The sequence below is a fragment of the Thamnophis elegans genome, chromosome 6, assembly GCF_009769535.1.
Source record: "Thamnophis elegans isolate rThaEle1 chromosome 6, rThaEle1.pri, whole genome shotgun sequence".
Classification (NCBI taxonomy): Eukaryota; Metazoa; Chordata; class Lepidosauria; order Squamata; family Colubridae; genus Thamnophis; species Thamnophis elegans.
The window spans coordinates 57,007,756-57,031,368 of NC_045546.1; the positions used below are offsets into that span (position 1 = coordinate 57,007,756).

At 38.8% G+C, this 23,613-nt stretch overlaps 1 protein-coding gene across 1 annotated transcript in view; it reads right to left on the minus strand.

The window, feature by feature from the left end:
* Positions 1–2,596: 2,596 nt before the first annotated feature.
* The window catches only part of HSF2BP (heat shock transcription factor 2 binding protein), a 48,714-nt gene continuing 27,697 nt past the window's right edge, over positions 2,597–23,613 (minus strand). Inside the window, exons 5-7 of the mRNA XM_032220329.1 lie at positions 22,712–22,829; positions 6,773–6,876; positions 2,597–2,805 (exon numbers count right to left, since the gene is read on the minus strand). Coding sequence (XP_032076220.1) covers positions 2,597–2,805; positions 6,773–6,876; positions 22,712–22,829 — 431 coding nt within the window. The remainder of the gene's footprint in view (positions 2,806–6,772; positions 6,877–22,711; positions 22,830–23,613) is intronic.

A 23,613-nucleotide genomic window follows, 5' to 3' on the forward strand; every position in this document is an offset into this window, starting at 1 on the left:
GCCAAGTATTCCATCTCTCAGGCTGGGGGGTCAAACAATACGCCACTCAGACAGGGTTCACAATTTGGGAGTCCTCCTGGACCCACAGCTGACTTTTGAACATCATTTGTCGGCTGTGACCAGGGGGGCATTTGCCCAGGTTCGCCTGGTGCACCAATTGCGTCCCTACCTGAACCGGGAGGCCCTCACAACAGTCACTCGTGCCCTTCTGACCTCAAGGCTGGACTACTGCAACGTGCTCTACATGGGGCAGCCCTTGAAGAGCATTTGGAGACTTCAGCTTGTCCAGAATGCAGCCGCGCGAGCGATTGTGGGTGTACCTCGGTACACCCACATTACACCTATCCTCCGCGAGCTGCACTGGCTGCCTATTGGTCTTCGGATACGCTTCAAGGCGCTAGTCGTCACTTACAAAGCCCTTCATGGTATTGGACCTGGATACTTGAGAGACCGCCTACTGCCAATTACCTCCAATAGACCGATTAGATCCCACAGATTAGGCCTCCTCCGAATTCCATCCACTGGCCAATGCCGACTGGCGACCACCCGGAGGAGGGCCTTCTCTGTGGCTGCTCCGGCCCTTTGGAACGAGCTCCCCGTGGAGATTCGGACCCTTACCACCCTCCAGGCCTTCCGCAAAGCCCTTAAAACCTGGCTGTTCCGACAGGCCTGGGGCTAATGAGTTTTTGTCCCCTCTCGAATGGTATGGTTGTTGAGTGTTTTAAATTGTGGTATTGTTTTGTTCGTGTTCTTTTTTTCTTATTTGTACCCCTCCCCCCTGACTTGGTTGTGAGCCGCCCTGAGTCCCCTCCGGGGAATAGGGGGGCATAGAAATATAATAAACTCAATTCAACTCAACAAGTCAAGAGCTTTAAAAAATAATAACATGGAGCAGAAATATCAAAATCCATGTTTTGCTCTTACTCATTCTGGATGTCTCCTATCCACAATACAAGTGGGCCTTTGCTTAAAAGAGAACCCAGAGAAGTGCAGAAGTGTTTACCCAAGTTATTAATTTTGTTTCCAGCAAAATTTCCAGTTTTCAGTTTTTTAATGTTCAGCCATTATACAATATTGGCATGTTTTCAATATCTAAATTATAAAAATAAAAGAGGGCAATACTTTTACATCATTATAATATAAATAGCTTACAACTTCAGAAGATGGTATTCTCAGTGCAAAGACAATTATGAGGGGAATACAAGACATGGAAACTTATGAATAAAAATGCCCCCACTTCAAATTGAAGATTTTTTTATAGAAAGTTACACTGCAACATTTTAGACAATTTAGAAACAACATGAAAGTCTATCTTAAGGAGACAAAATAAGTGATCCTTGTTCAATTTAGTATGGTACAGTTAAAAGCTATTATTTCTTAATAAGTGACAATTGAAACATTGTTACCAATATATTTGTATGTCCATGAATTATTTATTATCATACTAACAACCAGGCCTACCAAAATGACCATTGTCCTAGTGGCTTAAAGCCCAAAGGAAGATTCTAGTGTCTCTTTTTAAATTAGCTAGCACTATACAAAATCATAAATACAGGATAAACAGTAACTATCTTTTCAGTTTCCCTGACTGACCCTGGAAATAGAAAGAATGTGGTACAGAAGCAATGAAGAGCAAGAAATATGACAGTGCCAAATTGAATCAGCTAGGCTAATAATCAAAGAGAATGCTTGTGCCTAGACCACTATGGGTGAGGTTCTAGGCTAGGGAAAATGAGCTGTGATCTATTGTTGGCTGTCTCCACTTATATTATCTCCCTGTCCCTAGAATAATGTAAGAGGCAATTTGCAGGAGTCACCCACTATGCTGGTAGGTTCAAATTTGGAAAGCACAAAATGAAATGAAAGTCTACAGTCAGCAATGAAAAAAAGGTTTACAACTTATGTTACTCCATAGCTAATCCTTTTAAAAATCTTAGGACACAGGAAAGTACCAGGAAAGGAGAAGGCAGTGGTAATGTTCTTTTTGTCCCTTTCCAATGCAGTAAGCTCATATAGTGTGGGGAAACAGACAGAGCCTTCTGCCCAGCAACCTTTCACCCAGACAATTCTACTGTTAATATAACTTCTATTGTTTTGATATAAATATTTACAAAAAATGAAGTCACTCCACCCTTTACTAGATTTTTAAACTAAGGTCATTTCTGATGTTAAAAATAAAATTTTAAAGACTATTCTCACTGTCACTAAAATAAGAGGTTGTCAAATGAAGAATAAAATAGACCAAGGCACTTGATTTTGCCTTAACAAGTTATGATATGGAAAATATAAATTCTGAACTATATTCCTTAGCTATTAGGTAAGATTCTAATTAAGGGAGAGTTATTAGTAAATCCACCCACTCCTTACAAATATTCCAGATATTAAACTCAGTATTTCTAAGATACTTGATATATCACAAGCATAGAAATTATGAGATGCTATTTATGGTTGGGATTCATGTGCAGGAGTGCCAAGCATGTAAACCATTTAATTACAATGACTAAATATATTAGAAAGCAGGTATAAATATTTTATAAATTATTACACAGCCTAAAAGTATGCTTGAAAAAAATTAATGATATCCTCAGTAAGAGTCTTACATTTCCCCATCTAATACTCTGAGGTCCTCAAGCAGTTCTTGGGCCAGAATTTTTAGATCTTTATTACAGCTCTTTGACAGCAAAAGGATACGTGGAAGTGGTAGGGAGTCACGTATTTCAAGATGTGATTTAGTTAATATCTCTGGCTCCATAATCATGGACTGGAGAAGTCGTAATACATGAAAACATACTTCTGGATCTGGATCTAAAAGAAAAAAAAGAAAATAGTATAGCTATATGGCTTTAAAGAATGGTCACCATATAAATACAATAAATGGAAATAATAAATAATTACCATTGTTATAATTTAAAGAAGCAAAGTTCTGAATTATTCCAGTGAAGTCCTTCTAAAACTATTTTTTCAGCTGCTCATTTATAATGTTCTCTACATTAAATCCACAAAGCACAGAGATAGCAGTGCTACCTTTAATATCCACTGACCCTGAACCCAATGTTAAAATGCTCTCTGGCTCAATATGTTTGGTAAAAACCCTAAATTGGAACACTATTCCAGACAACTGGAATTCTGATTGTGTCAATAGATGCAATTACAATAACGGTAAGGCCAATCAGCATGTTTAGGTTCCTTTTTCTCTTATTCTGTAATGCATGGAGAGACATTTTTAAACAGGCTGGTTAGGATTCCGTACATCAGACAAAAGCGGGGAAAACAAAAGAAAAAAAAACTGGATTTTTTTTTTATATCTAGTAATTGTAACTCTGGGATCACATTTTCAGGTATCATATTCTACTCTGAATTAATGTTAAATAATTTAAAGGAAATGTTTATATACTCCTACTTCAAAATTTCCTGGTTATTTAAGGTATTTATCAGAATTATAAACTAGCTGTAACTAGCTTTTAAATATTAACAGGTGCAACTGATACGGCAAAATGAGATTGTAATCACGTGTGTCATTGGCATTATATTCCCAGATGAACTACTCTCTGAAATGACACTTATGTAATTGCACTACATCAATGCCAAACTGTTAATCATCAGTAGATCCTGGAAGTATATGAATTCAGTTAACATATGACTAACATTCCTTAATAGAGGCAGAGCCTAGCATGTTACCAAGTAATGACTGCCAGAATCAAGCATCACTATGTTTTCTATTTTTTCTCAGAAACTAGAAGATCACGAGTTCTCCTGCTAGTTGGATGTCTTTGGACCAGTCATTTTCTGACAGCCCTAGGAAAAAAACAATGGCAAGTTACTTCTAAAATCTTGCCAAGATATTTTCCAGGCAGTTGCCAGGAGTCACACTGATTTAAAGGTACAAAAAATAAAAATGACAAAAGTCCGCTATAGACAATCTAACAATAGATTCCTAGACCTGAATAATGCAAACATAGCTAAGATGGCTCACTAAATTCAGTAGAACTAATGAATGTAAGAAAACATATAAATATGAAATAAGAGATCATGGACAGAGAGAATAAAGTCAAAAGAAAAATATTTTTGTAGATAGTTTAAGAGCTTGAATATGGGACAAGTTTACCTAACTACAGGTAGTCCTCAACTTACAACCACAATTTATGTTGCTAAGTGAGAAATTTGTTAAGTGAGTTTTGCCCCATTTTACAACTTTTCTCACCACCTTTGTTAAGTGAATCACTGCAGTTTTTAAATTAGCAACACAGCTGTTAAGTGAATCTGGTTTCCCCATTAACTTTACTTGTCAAAAGGTCGCACAAAGGGATGACTCTAGGACACTGCAACCGTCATAAATGTGAGTCAGTGGTCAAGCATCCAAATATAAATTATATGACCATGGAGATGCTGCCACAGTCATAAGTGTGAAAAATGGTCATAAGACACTTTTTGGAGTGCCATTGTAACTTCAAATGGTCACTAAATGAACTGTTGGCCGAGGATTACCTATACCTACTAAACCTCAAGAATTGTATGGATAGAGGTAATAATTTTACCAGGTATTATCTGTAAAAACAATGGAAAAGGTAAAGTAAAACAAGAATTAAACTGGAGATACATATTTTGAGATATTTGTAAATTATTTCCTCTTTTAATTCCCAGTATCTCTTATGAGTGTTTAGCAGAGGTGGGTTTCTGCTGGTTCACCCCAGATTGGGCAAACCAGTAGTAGCAGCAGTGGAGGCTCCACCCACCTGCCCAGACACTTCTGTGCATGCTCAAGTGCGCACATGAACAAACCGGTAGTAAAATAAATTGAAACCCACCACTGGTGTTTAGGTCAGATAGCTATGCACTTAAAACCTGGAGAGAGCCACAACGAGAGTAGAGAGGACTTCCAGTGAATTTGGCCAACTGACCAGGGAACTGAGTTCCCTAAGTTTATATAACTATCCTGTGCCGGGGAGTTATATAGTTAGCAGTTTGAAAGCAGACAAATGCAAGTAGATAAATAGGTACCCCTTTGGTGGGAAAGGTATCTACTCTGTGATGTCACGCTATCCACACGACCACAGAAAGGTCTTCGAACAGCGCTCGCTCAATGGCCCTTGAAATGGAGATGAACAAACCCCCCCCCCAATAGTTGGCAACGATTAGCGGAATAAAATCCGCATGGACTTCTTTACCCCTACCTGGGTTAGGGAGAGTCCCAGAATCACCCTCAAGTGGCAGCTTGTGAGAAGTCTCTGGAGTGGCACTTTGAAGTTCTCAGGTGAGTTGTCCAGCTGAGAGGTGGGGCTGCAATCACTTCATTGTTGAAAAAGCAGCCATTTGGGGATTTATTTTTCAAATAGAAAATAAGTTGTACCTTTCACTTTTTAAACACTTTATTTGATTATTATCTTTACTAAACTAAAAAAGGCTCGTTTTGGTCACAGACTGCTACTTCTTTTTGAAAATCTGTGCCATTTGGACATTGTTTTTTAGATCAGCCAGGAGCTACCAGATGATCTAAAAAAGTTTTTTAAGAAAAGTATTTATTCTTTGACCAGCAGAGAAAGCAAAAGTGATAAACCAATATTGAAAGTATCTAAGTCATCACTGGCAGCAATAGAAATCAAATAACAAAGTAAACTTTCAATGTCAGGGCTCTAGAACAGTATTATATATATATATAGTGCAGTCCTATGAATTGTTAGTTACAAATAAATCATATAGTACTGTGTTCAGTGATCTTCTCTGCTTAAGATTGCAACCTCCATTCCTATGTACATTTAAAGATAAAGGTTCCTCTCACACATATGTGCTAGTTGTTCCCGACTTTAGGGGACAGTGCTCATCTCCGTTTCAAAGCCGAAGAGCCAGCGCTGTCTGAAGACACCTCCGTGGTCATGTGGGCGGCATGATTAAATGCCAAATGTGCATAGAATTCTGTTATCCTCCCATCAAAGTGGTCTCTATTTTCCTACTTGCATTTTTACGTGCTTTCGAACTGCTCGGTTAGCAAAAGCTGGGACAAGTAATGGGAGCTCACTCCGTTATGTGGTGCTAGGGATTTGAACCGACAAACTGCCGATCTTTCTGATTGACAAGTTCAGCATCTTAGCCACTGGGTCCCTTTTTATGTACAGTACATTTATTTGACAATATATTCCAATGAAAATAATCACATATCTATATAAGCATGAATAATATTGTGATTTTAAATCAGAAATAATGCATGGAGAGCCAATGAGCATAATAGTAAAGACATTCAGTTGCAAATCAGGAAGCCCTCTGATTTCAATGCTGCTTCTGCTTCAACTCACTGATACAACTATGTGCTTTCTTAGCTTCATTCATTCCATGTGCAATATTAAAAATGGCAACACTGAAAACTATCAGTGAAAATAGAAACCTATTACAAGGATTACAAGATAATGTATCTGTGAATATTTTAAAGGGCAGTAACCATAAATATAATAAAATACTAATACATTATATTATTATTAACATCATTCATCATTACATATCAGAATCTAAACCTTGGCTGTGCTCTGTATCACATGCTAATTATAACTCTGATGTGTTTTTCCTCAGAGCTCATCCTGTTTCTCTTTCTTTCCTTATATAAACCTCCTATCTTTTACACTGATCCTAAAATACACAATTTCTTGACAATATTTTAGGTATATAAAATATTGTTCTAATAAATCTAGAGCAGCAATTTTAAGAGAGTAATGTCATTGAGTATTTTAAACTTCTATTTATTGTAGAATAAATAGTGCACTTTTAGAATAAATAGTACACTTACCATTCAGGAGCCACCAGATTAATGGGAAGAATCCTGTATTTTCACTGATGTACTTCACACCTTTCATGTTGATACTAATATTATATAAGGACATCAGCATCAGCCTGCAATAAAAGTTTTAAAAGTGACTGAAATGCATAAATGTATTTTCTGGCAAAGTTTACATTGCACCTTTTCATTTGATGATCTTCAAGATACTGTAGTAGCATGTATACACATAAAGATAAAGGTTCCCCTTGTTTGTGCTAGTCGTTCCTAACGCTTCGTTTCAAAGTCGAAGAGCCAGCGCTGTCCGAAGACGTCTCCGTGATCATGTGGACGACATTTGCATATGAGTAAAACTATAGCTTTGAAATAAACATGAGTCATATTATAGAAAGTATTATTAGAAAGAAAAAGTGACATCCATAAAAATAAATGTGTTTTTAAAGGAAGTTTCCAGTTGTATTATTGTTTCAATCAGTTAGTATAATTAACAGATGATTTCTTTAAAATTCATTCAGGAATTGAGAATGAACAATGGTCTTGATTTGAAAAGCCAATGCCTCTATAAATTAGAACTGGAGAAATCTTTTCAAAGAAGAGCTGCTGTAAGGCTAACACAGGATAAATATGTCATGGCCAGAATACAAGTCTCTGTGCATCTTGTCTGTTACTGTCAGCAACCCTAAGAGTTTCATAAAAATTGTACAACCACAAACTGGATGTAATTGTACAACTTAAACCTTTGTTGTATGCAAAATTTATTAACAAATAAATCAATTGCTGCAGGAGAAGAACTTTTTAACTGTCAGATCCTTTTAGGATACCTTTCAAAATAACTATAGAATTTTCTCAGTTTGGAAGAAAATAATGTCTTGTTATTTCTGGATACTTTATATTGAAATAGCTCTACCAATTATTTTAAGATGTCAATGAAATCAGTTACATATAACTATTGCTCCTTTCTCTTCTGGACAAACTACCTATTTAGAAACTGATGAACTAAATTTCAGTATTTTGTAGATTGTTTTAGATTATCATTGAATTTTTATTCGTTAACATATAATTAACTATGACAACAATAATGAAATGATAACCTCAATTAGTGTAAGTAACTTGGTTATAAATTGTAAATTGGGACTTGGCGAAAAGACCTATAAATTTTATTAATAATTTTTTGTTTAGATCTTGTTATAAAGGTATAATTCCTTTGGGTTTGAAGAGAGGAGATGTGATATAAATTGTAAATAATTTCTCGTTAATCACAATAATAATGAAATGTTAATGGATATTTTTTGTGATTAATAAGTAGGAATGTTAGTATTTTGTAGATTGTTTTAGATTGTTATTAAATGTTCATTCATTAACATATAATTAACTAGGATAAAGTAATGAAATGATAACCTTAATTAGTAAAAATAACTTGGATATAAATTGTAAATTGGGACAAAGGGAAAAGACCTATAAATTTTATTAATAAATTCTTGCTTAGATCTTGCTATAAAGGTATAATTTCTTTTGGTCCTGATGAGAGGAGAGGTGATAATTTTTAGTTAACTACAATAACAAGGAAATGTTAATGGATAATGTTTAATGATGTGTGTGTGTGTGTGTGTTGTATTTGTAAAAGCAAATTGGATATAAGCGTGAGTTGGGGGGAAAGAGGGGGGGAATGCTTAGATATTAACTGATTTTTATTCAGAATATGTTATAAAGGTGTAATGTTATTGGAGGTTTATTGAAATTGCAAATGAATGCCAGTAGGTGGTTGTGTCTTTAAATACAAATGATCTTAGATAAAAGCACGTTTATATAATTGTAATTAAATGAGAATTGTGGTACAGTGATAGTAAAATACATAAAAATTTTTGATTTAAAATGTACAATTCAATTTGAATGAAGTATATGTAATGATTGTGGAAAAAACGCACGAAATGTATTTGTAACCAATTCTACAAGATGTAACGAAGGATTATTCTTTTTCTGTGTTTTTGTTTAATTAAAGCAATAAAACTTAAAAAAAAAAAAGAAACTGATGAACTGATTATTTCTATTCTCCCAAAAGTTAATCATAAGAAATCTAAGAAATGCTGTGCAAGCAAATACTGTACATTTTACGTCAGAAACATACCATGGTGGGATGAATCTAGAATATATGCCATTTAAAAAGAAATAAATACCAGATACCAAGCTGTCATACTACAGGGCGGGGCATAACCTTTTCCTAGGGGGTCACAGCAACACTTGTAATAACAACACAAATAATTCATACACCATTCGAAAGCCCATCAAAAACTGAGTTTATTGACACGATTTAATAGTCAGTATGACCACCATTAGCCCTTCGAACAGCATTCAAACGAGGTGGATAAGAACACAACAAATCTTCAAACAGTTCCGTTCGATTTTCCAGATTTTTCAACACAGTTTCCAAATTCATTCTCAAAGTTTCAACCGAATATCGATTTTGACCTTGCTCCTGAATCATCAGAGCTTCCACTTCATCCTTAATTATGGCCCCAATGTTCTCTGCCGGATTGAGATCTGGCGAATTTCCCGGCCAGACGTCATTGCCCCAAAATTCGACATTGTTTTCCTTTAACAATTGCTGAGTCGCATTTGCACGCATGCAAGGAGCTTTGTCATGAAGAAAGACAGCCTCACCAACCACCAAGACATTGTCTGGATCACTGAGAAATGGAATGACATTCTCCAATAAAATTTTCTCACGGAAATAACTGCCATCCCAGGATTCCCCTTTATCCTTCAAAACCCAATGAAGTTTCTTGGCTGTGAAAATGACGAAAATCCCGATGCAAGTCGGATTGCGAACGATTTGTCGATATCGTTCATGTTTGGCGATGTCGTCGACATCTTTAGCGCAAATTCGATCGTTCTGGAAATTCGGTTTTCGAATGGCATAAACGAAGAATTCGTCAGATGGCGCCAAATGAAGAAAATCTTCCTCGGTCCATTCAGACAACCAATCGCACAACCAAAGCCGATCTTGAACGTGTGTTTGAGTTTTCAATGGTTTGCAAATGACGTGGAATGGCTTCAAACCTTCTCGTTCTCGATATCGGCCGATTGTCCTTTGATCAACTCGTTTTCCACGAATTTGAAGGATTTCTTGGGCCACTTTTCGGTTTCCTTTTCGTTGTTTGCGACTGCCAGTTGCAATGATGGCTTTGCTTTCTTGGGACAGTTGCAGAGGACGCCCTTCTCCAAATTTTGTGAAACATTCTTGGGCTGTTTTGTTCCAATTATCAGTAACCCAATCCGGATGACGTTTCAATTTGTTTGCAATCCATTTTCGATTGATAAACGTCGCTCCAGCATCGCGAGCCTCTCGAAAGGCAATGCATTTTATTCTGTCAATGATCCTTTGTTCTTCCGAATTGAATTTTCCAGCCATTCTTAAAGCAAATTTAACATTTAATAGCTCATTCAATTCAGTTTTTTATGGGCTTTAAAATGAGGTGTCGCGGAAGTTGTAAACTGCTGTCGATCTTGCTGTGACCCCCTAGGAAAAGGTTATGCCCCGCCCTGTACAAGGAGAGGGGTAAGTAACAGCCATAATATTCATGAAATGGGAATTGTTTTCCTATCTAACAGTTGAACACAGATAGGGAGAAATATAAATCTTCCTCTCATTTAAAATTCTGATACTAACCGCCATAATCAGGAATGAAGGTATTATTGCTCAAAATATCTGGAGCCAGAGGGGAGGGAGGAGAAAAATTATTAGTTTTTTTATGCCTAAGTAACTTGCTTCTCATGGAATTGCTGTCCAAGCTGGCTCTTTACCTGAATAATTTCATCAGGAGAATGTGTATCTAAGGAAGAATGAAAGACAGAGCTATTGTTCATTACTAATACAATGTACTTTGTATTAGTACCTGTTTGATCAGGAGCTAGCTAAAATCTTATTCCTCCCTTAAAGGCAGGAAACAGAATAGTATCCCAAAGAAGCTTCTTTCTTCAGAATAAATCATCAGTTTTACTCCTACCTTATTTCATCCTAGATAACACAGTTGCATCATAGTCTTCCATGTGATTCAACTTTTATAGAAGAGCAGACTCACATGGGAGAGGTGTTTCTGACCACATTTTAAAGAAAAATAAGACATGTCATCACATGGCTCATTTTGGAAGCTCCAGTCTTTTGATTTTTTTAAAACTTAAGATTAGTTTAAAGGATCAAATACAGTAGTTCTTCACTAATAATAATGGAGCCCAGAATTTTCGTATGTCATGAGGATCATAAGTTGAGATACCCACATGACCAACATGATTTTATAACATTTTATGCAGTGGTTGTTATATGACTGCCAGACTTAAAGCAAATGCGGCAATTATTAAGTTAGTGCCATGGTTATTAAATGGATCCATTATCTGCAATGGGTGTTTTTTGCCAGAATCCAGAAGTAAACATTAGTTCCCACTAAAAAATATTGCAAATTGTGATCGTATGATCACAGGATGCCACAAACTGCCATAAATGTGGGCAACTCTCTAAGCACCCAAAGTGCAATCACATGACAAGGGAGTCACTCATTTTAAAAGAGTGCTTCAATGAGTATGAAGTTACTCTGAGAAAACATTACGAACATGTAGTGAGAAATTATTTTTAAACTGCTCCAAAAGTAAAAAGTGGGCTTTACATACAACAATAACAGATACACATTGGCAGTCTAGCCTCTCTAACTTGTAGATCAGCATGCTTATATGAAGAGTAGTTTCAAAACATTCAGATCTGCATCAGGAACAGTTAAGAAAAGGCTTCCTTACACAGAAATACAGTACCTGGATTATTTGAAACCTCTTTATTTCCTTACAGAACATCTGGTTAATTATCATCTGTTCTTCTAATTATTGTAATAATTCAATCTCTGAAGTGAAATCCCATCACATTTCACTGCCCATATTTCTCATCCTTTTCATATCACTTCCCTTTACTTCGCCATAGAAGTAGTACATCTCATACTTGTATAGTTTAAGAGGACTACTACTTTAATGTGCCGTGTACTAACCAAATAGGTACTGGAAGAGCCAATAGCCCTGAATCTAACAATTGTTTGCCTCTTTCCCGTAAGTACTCCTTTACCATAACAGCTAAAGATACAAAATAATGAGTAGGTGCCCCTTCAAGTTCTTGCCTAAAGGACAAGTTTCTGCAGTTTTCTTGGCAAGATTTTTGGAAGTGATTTGCTACTGCCTTCTTCCCAGGGCTCAGCCCAAAGCCACCCAGCTAGCTTTGTGCCTAAGGTGGAACTACAAGTGATTGCCTTTCATTAAAGAAATGGCATATGTGGCAAAGTCATAGATGTCAAGTGTTGTTGTCAACCAATCGCATCCAATAGTTTTTATGTTTCAATGTTAACTTGACAGTTTGATGTGGTAGAGCATCAATGTTAATATATCTTCATCTGAAGTATAACTATATGCCATGCAAGAATGCAGTAATCTGTTTGAAAATCAGCAAACTCGTAGAGAAATAGACAAATCACTCTGGGCAATTCTGCTAAAGGACCCTGGGAGAATTTCTCATGACCTGCATGGTATGGTTTATGAATAAAAATAGAGAACAACAGTAAAGAGGTGAAGCACATTATCTAAACCTGGAGGTACAGCAGGTACTTGTAAAAAGAGAGGGGAAAAAAGGAATGGGTTCTTTTGAGAGCTTTGTAATTCTCATGCCTTCTTCTCAATACAGAAAGGAGATAGTAATGGTTTTAAGTGTTTTTTTCCTTCTCCCTTCATGGGTTATAACAAAAACCACAGTGCCTGGAGGCTCTGCTCCATGCCAGATTTCATTTTGTAGACATGTCATGTCTACATATAGAAGTACTCATAAAGTCACCTTGTGGAATAACATTGTGCAAAAAACTCCCTTATATGCTGTTTTCTTACTATAATTACCTATCATCTGAATTCTCTGATATGAAGTTAGAAAGATACTACTCCAAGTTGCAAGATTTATCTGAATTTGCTTTCCTGTGGGTTTAAGAAAGTATTCTTTGATGGCCACAAAATGGAAGTCTAGTTCCCTATCTCAGCAGTCAATTGGAAATAAATAAATAAATAAATAAAAGCCTTTATTGTCATTGTACATCATGTATACAACAAAATTGGTTTAGCCCAGTGATGGCGAACCTATGGCACGTGGAGCCATTTGTTAGTGCATGCAAAGCATTGCCATGTCAGCTCCAATGCGCATGCACACACTGGCCAACTGACTTCAGCTTTCATTTTCGGCCTTTTTTGCCTTTCAGAGGCTTCCCTGAAGGCAAAAAACAACCCACTGGGCAAACCAGAAGTTCGGGAACAGCTTTCCAGTTTGAGCGTTGGGCCGTTTTTCTCCTTCCGGAGGTTTCAGGGAAGCCACCTGAGGGCAAAAAACAGCCCCACGGGCAAACCAGAAGTCCATTCCCGAACGGACCATTGGGTTGCCCATAGGACCATTTTTTGCCTTCAGGAGCCTTCAAGAGGCTTCCCTGGAGCCTCTGGAGGGAGAAAAGCAGCCGTACGGGCAACCCGGAAGTTCGGGAAGCCTACTGAAGCCCCCAGAGGGCCTCCAGGGGAGGGGGGGTGAAGGCCTAGAAAGCCTCTGGAGCCTGAGGACAGAGAAAACAGGTCCATCATGCGCCAAGAGGGGAGAGGGTTGGGGTTGTGAAGATAGAATTATGAGCGTGGGCACCCCCACGCACGACCCCCCTGCACTCTCCCTGCTTTTGGCATACAATGGGAAAAAGGTTAGCAATCCATAACAGAAAATACATGACAATACAATTCCCAATTTATACAAGTACCGTATTTTTCGAACTATAAGACACACCAGTGTGTAAGACGCACCAAGATTTCAAAGAGGTAAGTAAGAAAAAAAAAGTTTTGCCTTCCCTCAGCCCCCAGCAGCACTCTGCAGGCTTCAGCAGGGCTGGGGTAAGGCAAAAAAGCTTCAATTTTTGCAAAAAATGGGCTGGTTTTTTTGCAAAAACTGGGATATTTTTGCCTTGCCCCAGCCCTGCTGAAGCCTGCAGAATGCTGCTGGGGGCTGAGGGAAGGCAAAAAAACCCCCTCTATTTTTGTGAAAAATGGCCCATCTTTCACAAAAATGGGATGCGGGGGCGGGGCTTCAGAAGGCCAAAAATGGCTATATTAGATGTATAAGACACACCAATATTTCCACGCTCTTTGGGGGGAGGGAAAGGTGCGTCTTATACTCTGAAAAATACAGTAATTGGGAAAAGAAAAAAAACTTGTCATACATTTCCATATGTACATGGAGTGATTGTGATTGTCTTTAGGTGTCTGACAACCCATGAGTAGAAGCTGTTTTTAAATGTGTTTGTCCGGCTGGCTATACTTCAATGTCTTCTGCCTGATGGTAAGAATGAAGAGACACTGGCCAGGGTGTGAATCATTCCTAAGTATCTTCCTTACTCTGCTGAAACAGCGAGACTTGGCAATATCATCCAGTGGTGTTAGAGGGCAACCCATGGTTTCCGAATTGATCACTCTCTGTAGTGCCTTCTTGTCCACAGCTGTTAAACCAGTGTACCATACTGTTATACAGTATGTGAGGACACTTTCTATCGTGGACTGATAGAAAGAAGTCTTCAGCCGTTTTTCCAACTGATTTTTCAGCAGGACTCTAAGGAAATGAAGTCTCTGTTGAGCTTTACTAACCAGGTGAGATCTTGACTAATGAGCACTCCCAAGAATTTAAATGAAACCCTCTCCACATGGCCCCCCTTGATATACAATGAGGCATGTTCTTCTCTGTGCTTCCAGAAATCCAACATCATCTCCTTTGTCTTGCTAGTATTTAGATGTAGCTTGTTTTCTGAACACCATGTAGATACCTTCTGAACTTCTTCCCTGTATGTTGATTCATCACCTCCATTTATAAGACCCAGCACCGTTGTGTCATCTGCAAACTTTATCATGATGTTGGATGGATTCAAGGATATGAAGTTGTGTATACAGCAAGCACAGCTGGGACTGAGCATGCAGCTCTGTGCTGAGCTTCAGGGTGGAAGATGTCAAGGACCCAACCTTTACTGTTTGTGTACTGTCTGTCAGGAAGTATTTGACCCAGTCACAAGTGAGGGGAGGGAAATTCAAGCCAGACAGCTTTTCAGTGAGAATGCCTGGTAAGATGGTATTAAAGGCACAGCCATAATTCCCAGATTTCTCAAGGTGTCTCAGTGCAGTATGTAGAACAGTGGCGATGGCATCTTCTGTCGATTTATTGCTTCTATAAACAAACTGATATTGATAGAAATTTGGCGGAAGACAGGACCTGAGAGGTTGTAGGATCAGTCTCTCAAAGCACTTCATCACTATAGACATCAGTACAATGGGTTTATAGTCATTCAGGCTGTTTATGGCTGCTTTCTTTAGAACTGGGATGATTATGACTGCTTTCAAGCATGTTGGGACTCTAGCCAATTTCAGGGAGATGTTAAAAATCCTTGTCAGGACCCGCTAATTGGACGGCAAAGGTTTTTACCACTTTCCCCAGCATCCCATCTGACCTGCAGCTTTGTTGGGATTTACGGCCTTCAGCACAACTCTCACTTGATGTTCAGGCAAGGTGAGTGTCTGGAGATTCGAGGGCCTTTGAGCTAGAGCCACAAAGACAGGTCTTTTAAGTTCAAAGCGGGCGAAGAAGCTATTTAGCTCCTCTACCAGCAGGGCATCAGCATTGGCTATTTTCATAATATTTCCCTTATAATTGGTTAGATGTTGTACCCTCTGCTCCACCTGTCTTGGGTTATTATCTGCCAGATGCTTCTCTACGTTTTGTTTGTATTTCTGTTTAGCTGCCTTAATGCCTCTGCTAAAGTTTGCCCTGACCTCGTTGTATTCATCTTTGTTTCTTGCCTTGAAGGTGGCGTCTCAGAAGTGATTGTACCTCTGCTGACATCCAGGGTTTACGGTTACTGTAAACTCTAATATACTTATTCACAAAAAAAGTCTTTCTCCAGATCTTGGTGACTATTCTTCCAATTATAATAGAACTTTGCACATAGACTGGAAAATTTATGGGTTAGGTATTTTTCTGGGTATGTTTTGTTTTGTTAACACACTTGATTTTTCATAAATACAATGAAAAATGCATATTAGCAGAATGCAGATCTAGAATATATGACTGTGCATTATATCTTGCATTATTTACTTTTAAGGGAGGCCATTGTATATTTATTTATCGTAAATTACGAGAAGTAATCTGCCATTACTTTTGCAGTGACATAACTCTTGTCAAACCACTTGTTGCTGTTTAGTTTCAAAAGCCTAACAGAAGTCTATTTCACAATGAATTCTTACACAAACTTGTAGACTTGGTAACCCACAAACATATTTTTTAAACTTTTATTTGATCAATTGAAAGTTATTTCTATTGCAATATTTTTTCCTAGGAAAATATAGATTGAATGCCAACATAAAGATTGTAATAATTTCTTGTTACTTAATAATATATCACTTATGGGTCTTAATCTGCTTTATATTTTCTCTTACATCTCAATCTTTTCAAAAAAATTGTTTAAAAAAAATGTGAGAGCGGAATTCAGGATCTCTTCTGAATTCAGAATTTTGATCAAACTAGACAACCTATGAGTCCTTGGGTCATTACTTCAGAGATATTTCCTTACCAGATTTCTCAATGCCTTCAACAATGACAGGACTTCTAATATGCTTGAAAAGTTCTTAAAAATTCAGGGAGATATTCAGACATGTAGCTGCCTTGAAAATATGCAAATGAACTGTATACAGTCAAATATCTGGAGTGGATCACAGGAAATGTTTAACAACATTTTGTATTATGCCACAAAATGTTTTATAAAATTTGCCAAGTCATGGATTCTGGATTTTCGACACATTCTCATTTGAGATATCTAGATTGAAAAATTATTGCCCTATGAGTGTCAGCCATCAAGTAGATTAGAGATTTTATGAGGGAGTAAAAATGCTAGACCACTTTGAATAAGAAACACATCAGAAATTACAATTGCATTGTATCCTCAACCATTTTTTCAATATATCAACAAAATAAAGCAGAAAATTAAGAATTTGGTTTACAGAAACTTCTTAGGGAAAAAAACTACAATAATTATCACAGAGCTAGAGTTCTTATTGAAAAGAGAAGCCAAGCCTGTCTGTCTGCTGAAGACAAATAGCAACACTGGGGACAAAAAGCTTTTTTTGCCCTATCAGTATCTGCTACTTTGTTTCGCCATTCATACTCTCCTCAATGCTAAATCATATTTGTAATTCAGCTTTTAAACTAAAAGCAAGCTTGGTGTAATTAGGAGGTTGAACTTCAAGTAAAATCTCAAACATTGATGTGACAGCCATCTTACTCCCCTTCTTGATAGTCTTTCAGTATTTGATAGAACAGTATCTGTTCTATATATGTTTCTGTTATATTTTGCCTAGATAGCTCAGATAATGATGGTATATGCCCTTCTTCCTTCTTGAGGTTAAGATCAAATAAGCTCTTATTCATGACCATCAAGGATAGAACACATTCTAAAACAGCTTGGAGAAAAATATAGAAAAGAATAAAAAAATTTTCCAATGAAGAACAGAAATGAAGGGAACAATAAGAAAAATGTTCCAGTTTGTTCCTATTTATCAACTTCCAGAGAAGGCCATATACTAATTCAAAGATCTTCTTGCTTTCCCAGGGAAAATATGAACAGCTGCTCTACTAAATCATTAAACAAAGAAAAATCATATTAAATTTCATATAACAGAAAGGATTAACACTTTGCAATACATTTTTACCATCTGTTTATCAGCAGACACAGCAAACCAGATTAAAAAGTTATAGAAAAGCATGTCTGTGCTTGTGTTTTTCAGCTGTTATTTTTCTAGGCAATTGAGAAAGCTGTGCAATGAGGAAATGTTAAACTACAGAAGTTATAAAGTGTATGTATGTATGTATGTATGTATGTATGTATGTATTATATGTTCTGTCCCCACTTCTTCGCTCATTAACAGACGGCAGGCAGACAAACGTAAAAGGAACTCATTTTATCAGTTCTCGGCTCAGACTGGCTGCGAGCCCAAAAATAAACATAAATAAAGTCTCTGATGAGATAACAGAATACCAAACAAAAACTCTTACAAAGCAATGCACTTCTCCAAGTGTCTCCTTGAATCAGGGTTACAGAAAGCAAATCACTTCTCCAAGTGTATCTCAAATAAACTACGACCAATGATCAATGAATGTTGAACGCACGAATGAACGTTGACTCCTGCAACCAGGGCATGGCACCATCCATCCTTTTATCCCCAGAAGATGCCCCTAACGAGCCCCAGTTGCATAGTTAATCTTGCATCCCGAAAAGACTCACAGAAGACTGCTGCTGAGTCAGAACACTATCCCCCACCGCAGGGCCCTTTCCCCGAGTTCCGATGATCTGGATCTGGTCAGAATGACTTGTCCACAAGATGGCCCGCACCCATTTCCTGTGGTGCCTTTTTTCATGAGTCCCAAACCTCTGCAGGAATAGCCCCCTTGAATCAGAACTATAGCAATAGCAATAGCAGTTAGACTTATATACCGCTTCATAGGGCTTTCAGCCCTCTCTAAGCAGTTTACAGAGTCAGCATATTGCCCCCAACAACAATCTGGGTCCTCATTTTACCCACCTCGGAAGGATGGAAGGCTGAGTCAACTTTTGAGCCGGTGAGATTTGAACCGCTGAACTACAGATAGCAGTCAGCTGAAGTGGCTGCAGTACTGCACTCTAACCACTGCGCCACCTTGGCTCCTTAGGTATCCGGTGGCCACCATGTTTCCTGTTGTCCTTCATGGCGTCGACACCCCGTTCAGGGTCCTTCACCCTCTGCAAGGTCGACCCACCAGCCCTCCTACCGTCGGAGGTTGACAGCAGCTCTACCAGCTTCGGCTGAGCCTTAACACCCTGTCCAGGGTCCTCCACCCTCTGCAAGGCCGACCCACCAGCCCTCGTACTGTCGGAGGTTGACGGCCACTCTACCAGCTTCGGCCGAGCCTTAACACCCTGTCCAGAGTCCTCCACCCTCTCCATGGCCGACCCACCAGCCCCCGTACTGTCAGCGACTGGCGGCAGCTCTACCAGCTTCGGCCGAGCCTTAATACCCTGTCCAGGGTCCTCCACCTCCTCCAAGACTAACCCACATGACCCCTCACCGTCGGAGTCCGGCGGCAGCTCCACCGATTCCTGCCGAGCCACCACGTAATCCCCTCCCACAGAGCCCTTCCCCCGGTTTCGATGATCGGTGTGCAGCCCAGAAGGGTTGGCGACGGCCTCCACGGAACACGGTCCAAGACACTGGTACTCCGCCGGGAACCTAGAAACAAAGTCCAGTGCTGCAGGGACTGGAGTCGACAAAGGCTGAAATCTTGGCGGAGTTCTCCTTGCAGACCTGGCCTATTGGCACTTGGCACATGACTTCACGCATCTTCGCACGCCATTTTTCTGATGGGGCCACCAAAATTGACGGGAGGCCAGGCGCAACGTCCGGAAAAAAAAACCAATGTCTTGATGTAGACGCACAATGAACCTGCAAGAGCACCTGTCGACGGATGTGCCCTGGGGGAACATAGAGCCAGCCCCGACACTTCAAACGATCCCTTCCAAAGTCCATGGGGACGCCAGCCCAACTTCCACCTTTCGTCGCTCCACCCAGTCATCACCCCGCTGTGCATCCCGCATCAGAGACTGCTTGCTCACGGGATGACAAACGGCAGCGCAGGATGCAACGGGTAGAACAGTCCGAGGTGGAAGCGAGTTCGCAGGGTCAGAGTTCTCTACTTTACTCAGCAGGTCATTCGCCCTGGGACTCCACACACCCCGAAGGCACGCTACCTTGTGCGAACAAAGTATCACGACCACACAAATGTGCTGGTTGTCCGACATGATAGTGCATTGCTGAGGGACGGCTGCAGTCCGCGCAACCCTTCTGTTCTTCTTGGGGCAACTCCCAGCCAGGTGTCTAAGATCCCCACAGTAGAAGCACAATCCCTCCGCACGTCGTCTGTCCATCTCTGTCCGTGACACTCGAGGTCTGACAGCACCCAACTCCATGGGCTCCTCCCAGTCCACTGCAGTCCCTTGCTGAACCGGCATGCTGGTAGTCTCCTGGAATACACGGCGAGGCCTTCACCTCTGCAGCCGGGCGTCTATCCGGAGGCACAGGTGGACCAACGCGTTGAACGTCAGTGGCCTGTCCACCCTCACCAGTTCATCCTGCAAAGCCTCAGACAATCCATCCTGGAACGTGTCCATTAGAGCTGGTTCATTCCACGTGGAATCCTGGCTACGCAGCCTGAATTCCGTCACATAGTCCTGCAATGAACCACTCCCCTGCTGCAGTGACTTCAGACTTCTAGCTGATGTTTCCCCCTTGATAGGATCTTCAAACATCCATTTGAAGTACTGACAAAAGCCCTGGAAGTCGTCCAACAAAGGGCTCTGCTGAATTAACAAGGGGGTAGCCCAACGGGCAGCTGTGGCTGAGAGCAAACTGATAATGAATTCCACCTTCGTCCGGTCAGTGAGAAAGTCCTCCACTCTCAAACTTAGGAACAGCTGGCATTGTCCCAGAAACGTGGCAAACATGGCCAGACTCCCATCATATTTATCTGGCATGGCTACTGGGCACTTCCTCCTTGGCTGGAGGTGGTTTGCAGCTCTCTGCAAATGCGTAATTTGGTCCGACAACATCGCGATTTGTTGTGCCATTTGCCTATTTTCAGCCATTAATTGTTCCATAATTAATGAAATGGAGGCTTGTCAGGCAGGAGTCAAACTGTTCTGTCCCCCCTTCTTCGCTCGTTAACAGACGACAGGCAGACAAATGTAAAAGGAACTCACTTTATCAGTTCTCGGCTCAGACTGGCTGCGAGCCCAAAAATAAACATAAATAAAGTCTCTGACGAGATAACAGAATACCAAACAAAAACTCTTACAAAGCAATGCACTTCTCCAAGTGTCTCCTTGAATCAGGGTTACAGAAAGCAAATCACTTCTCCAAGTGTATCTCAAATAAACCACGACCGATGATCAATGAATGTTGAACGCACGAATGAACGTTGACTCCTGCAACCAGGGCGTGGCACTGTCCTTTTATCCCCAGAAGATGCCCCTAACGAGCCCCAGCTGCATAGTTAATCTTGCATCCCGAAAAGACTCACAGAAGACTGCTGAGTCACAACAATATGTATATGTATAAGTATATGTATGTATATGTGTGTATGTATGTATATGTATGTGTATATATATATATAGCAAATGTAACAAAAAGGCAACAGTAAAAAATATTGGGTTTCTGTCTGGATGGTCTCTTGTGACGAGCCTAATGACAGAGAGTGGAAGTGTGACCTTCCTCCCATACTTGGGCATACCAGGGGTTGTGACTCTAAGTATATACCTCCCACCCTGGCTGGCTGATAAGGAGTCGTTCTCTGTAGCTCAAATGGTTAACTCCCTGCCTGGGAGGCAATAGAGCACAGGTTCGATTCCCAAAAAACTTGGGTATGGCTAGCTGATGAGAGCTAAATAGCTTGAAATAGATCTATACTAGTCTCCCTTTATTTATTTATCAGCATAAATATAGCATATATATATATGTATGTATGTATGTATGTATGTATGTATGTATATGTATGTATATGTATGTATATGTATGTATATGTATGCATATGTATGCATATGTATGTATATGTATGCATATGTATGTATATGTATGTATATGTATATATATGTGTGTGTTATGTATGTGTATATATATATATATATATATTCATACATAGATACATAGATACATAGATACAATTAAATTGTACAAAGGGCAAAGCTCACTATTTAGAATAGGGGTGTCAAACTCAATTTCATTGAGGGCCACATCAGAACTGTGGTTGACCTGGGTGGGGCGGAATGTGGCCAACTGGGTGGGAGTGGCATGTTTCCTCTTTGCATTGAGTAGACCAGGGCGATGTCACACTGGCCCAATCTTTCCTCTTTGCATTGGGTAGACCAGAATGGTCCCATAGGCTGGATCTGATCACATCGGATCTGGCTCACAAGCCTTGTTTGATACCCCTGATTTAGAACATTAGCCTAGGAAATGCTTAATTCTTTAGAACTTCATCCTATCATCACTACTCTAGCAACTTTTATATTACAAAGTTATATTTATACTTGTTTAAGCATTTTCATTAGGTATCACTTTTTAAAATATAGTCTCTTAGCCACAAAAATATAGTTCTATGATCCACAATCTCTGAAAATGTTAATTTTGAATTAAGCCTATAACACCCTCTGCTGTCCATCCTTTATAATAATATATGACACTAAAATCTGCATAGTGTAATTTTGTTAACTAGAAAATGAAAATTAAATAAATTACTTGTAATTAAAAACAAAGGAATTTTTTTCCAGACTAAGTTATGTCAAACAATTTATTGTAGAAACCTTTTGTTAATATATGCATAAGTAACAATATTCCTGAGCTGGTACTTGTTGCTTTATCAGTCCATCCCTTATATCTGATAGTCTTTACACAAAGAACAGTATTTCTGGAACTTCCTAGAGTTTTGTATATGACTGACAAGTTTTCACAGAGTTGTCTTTTCAAAAAGAAACAACTTAGAAATTCCAATGTGTGTGGATAGGTTTAGCATTATTCCATTTTTATTTCTGCAATTCTACCCAGTTGGATAAAAAAGAAATTGCTATTCTAATTGGGTTTATTAGATTGAGAGTTTTGGATTGACTGGTACTTTTTTTCCTTTGGAGAATTTGCTATTTAGAGCATGAATTTTAACTGTTCTGCCAGAACATTTTAGCAGTGGCATATTAAGATAAATTTGTTTAATATAAAATTAATATTTTTATTTAATGTAATATTAATATATTAAGGATAACACTTTAATTCAAAAATAACCAATTATCATACACTTTCAGTTTGGTGCAACATCCTGGCTTCATATCTCTCAGCAGCTGAATCATTGTGTCCAGCAGTACCTGATTTGAACCAACAAGGAATTCACGACCAATTGCTAAAGCAGCAACATCTAAGAAATGACAAAATAAAACAAAAAAACTTTAAATAAGTTGTGTTCTTATTTAAGAGCACTATTGAAAAAGTAATTTTCAGAAAAGCTGCTAATTAGTTGTTGAACACAAGCACACAAAAATCATTCATTTATAATATTTTTATTACTTAGATTTACTTAAGATTTATATCCTACCTTTCCTCCACTAGATAATTATTAAATAATTAATTAAATGTATATGCCACTCATTTCACCTATAAGACAAATTTCTTACTAATATCTACATGGAAAGGAAAGAATGAGACTGATAAAAGTAGTGCCACAGCACAAGCTCCACCTCTTTTTATATGTGTCAAGCAACATCAAAAATATTGTACATTCCAAAGAGATGGAACTTTGTGGTTTAATGCTGTGGACACTGTTGCATCCCCTCTATTTTTTCACACAAACGCCTTGCAGATTATTGTTTTATTTGTTAAATTTATATCATGCCCCTTGTCCAAGAGCTCAAGGTAACTGACAGAGATTGCCTTTTATTTTATTACCACAAAGTCCTGAGGTGTAGGTTGATTTGAGAGATATAGTCTAGCCCAAAGTGGGAAGATGTCTGATAGCAACTTTTCCACAATGAAAAAAAAAGCTAAGCATTAAGCACAATAGCTGCGTTAGTACTAAATATATTCTCAAGAAGAAAGGCATTATATGGAATGATCAGTTTTAATAAATAACATAGGTATACTAAAATATGCTAAATTAAAAAACAAACTTAAAGTGAAATGTCAACTTAAGTGATTTCTTATTA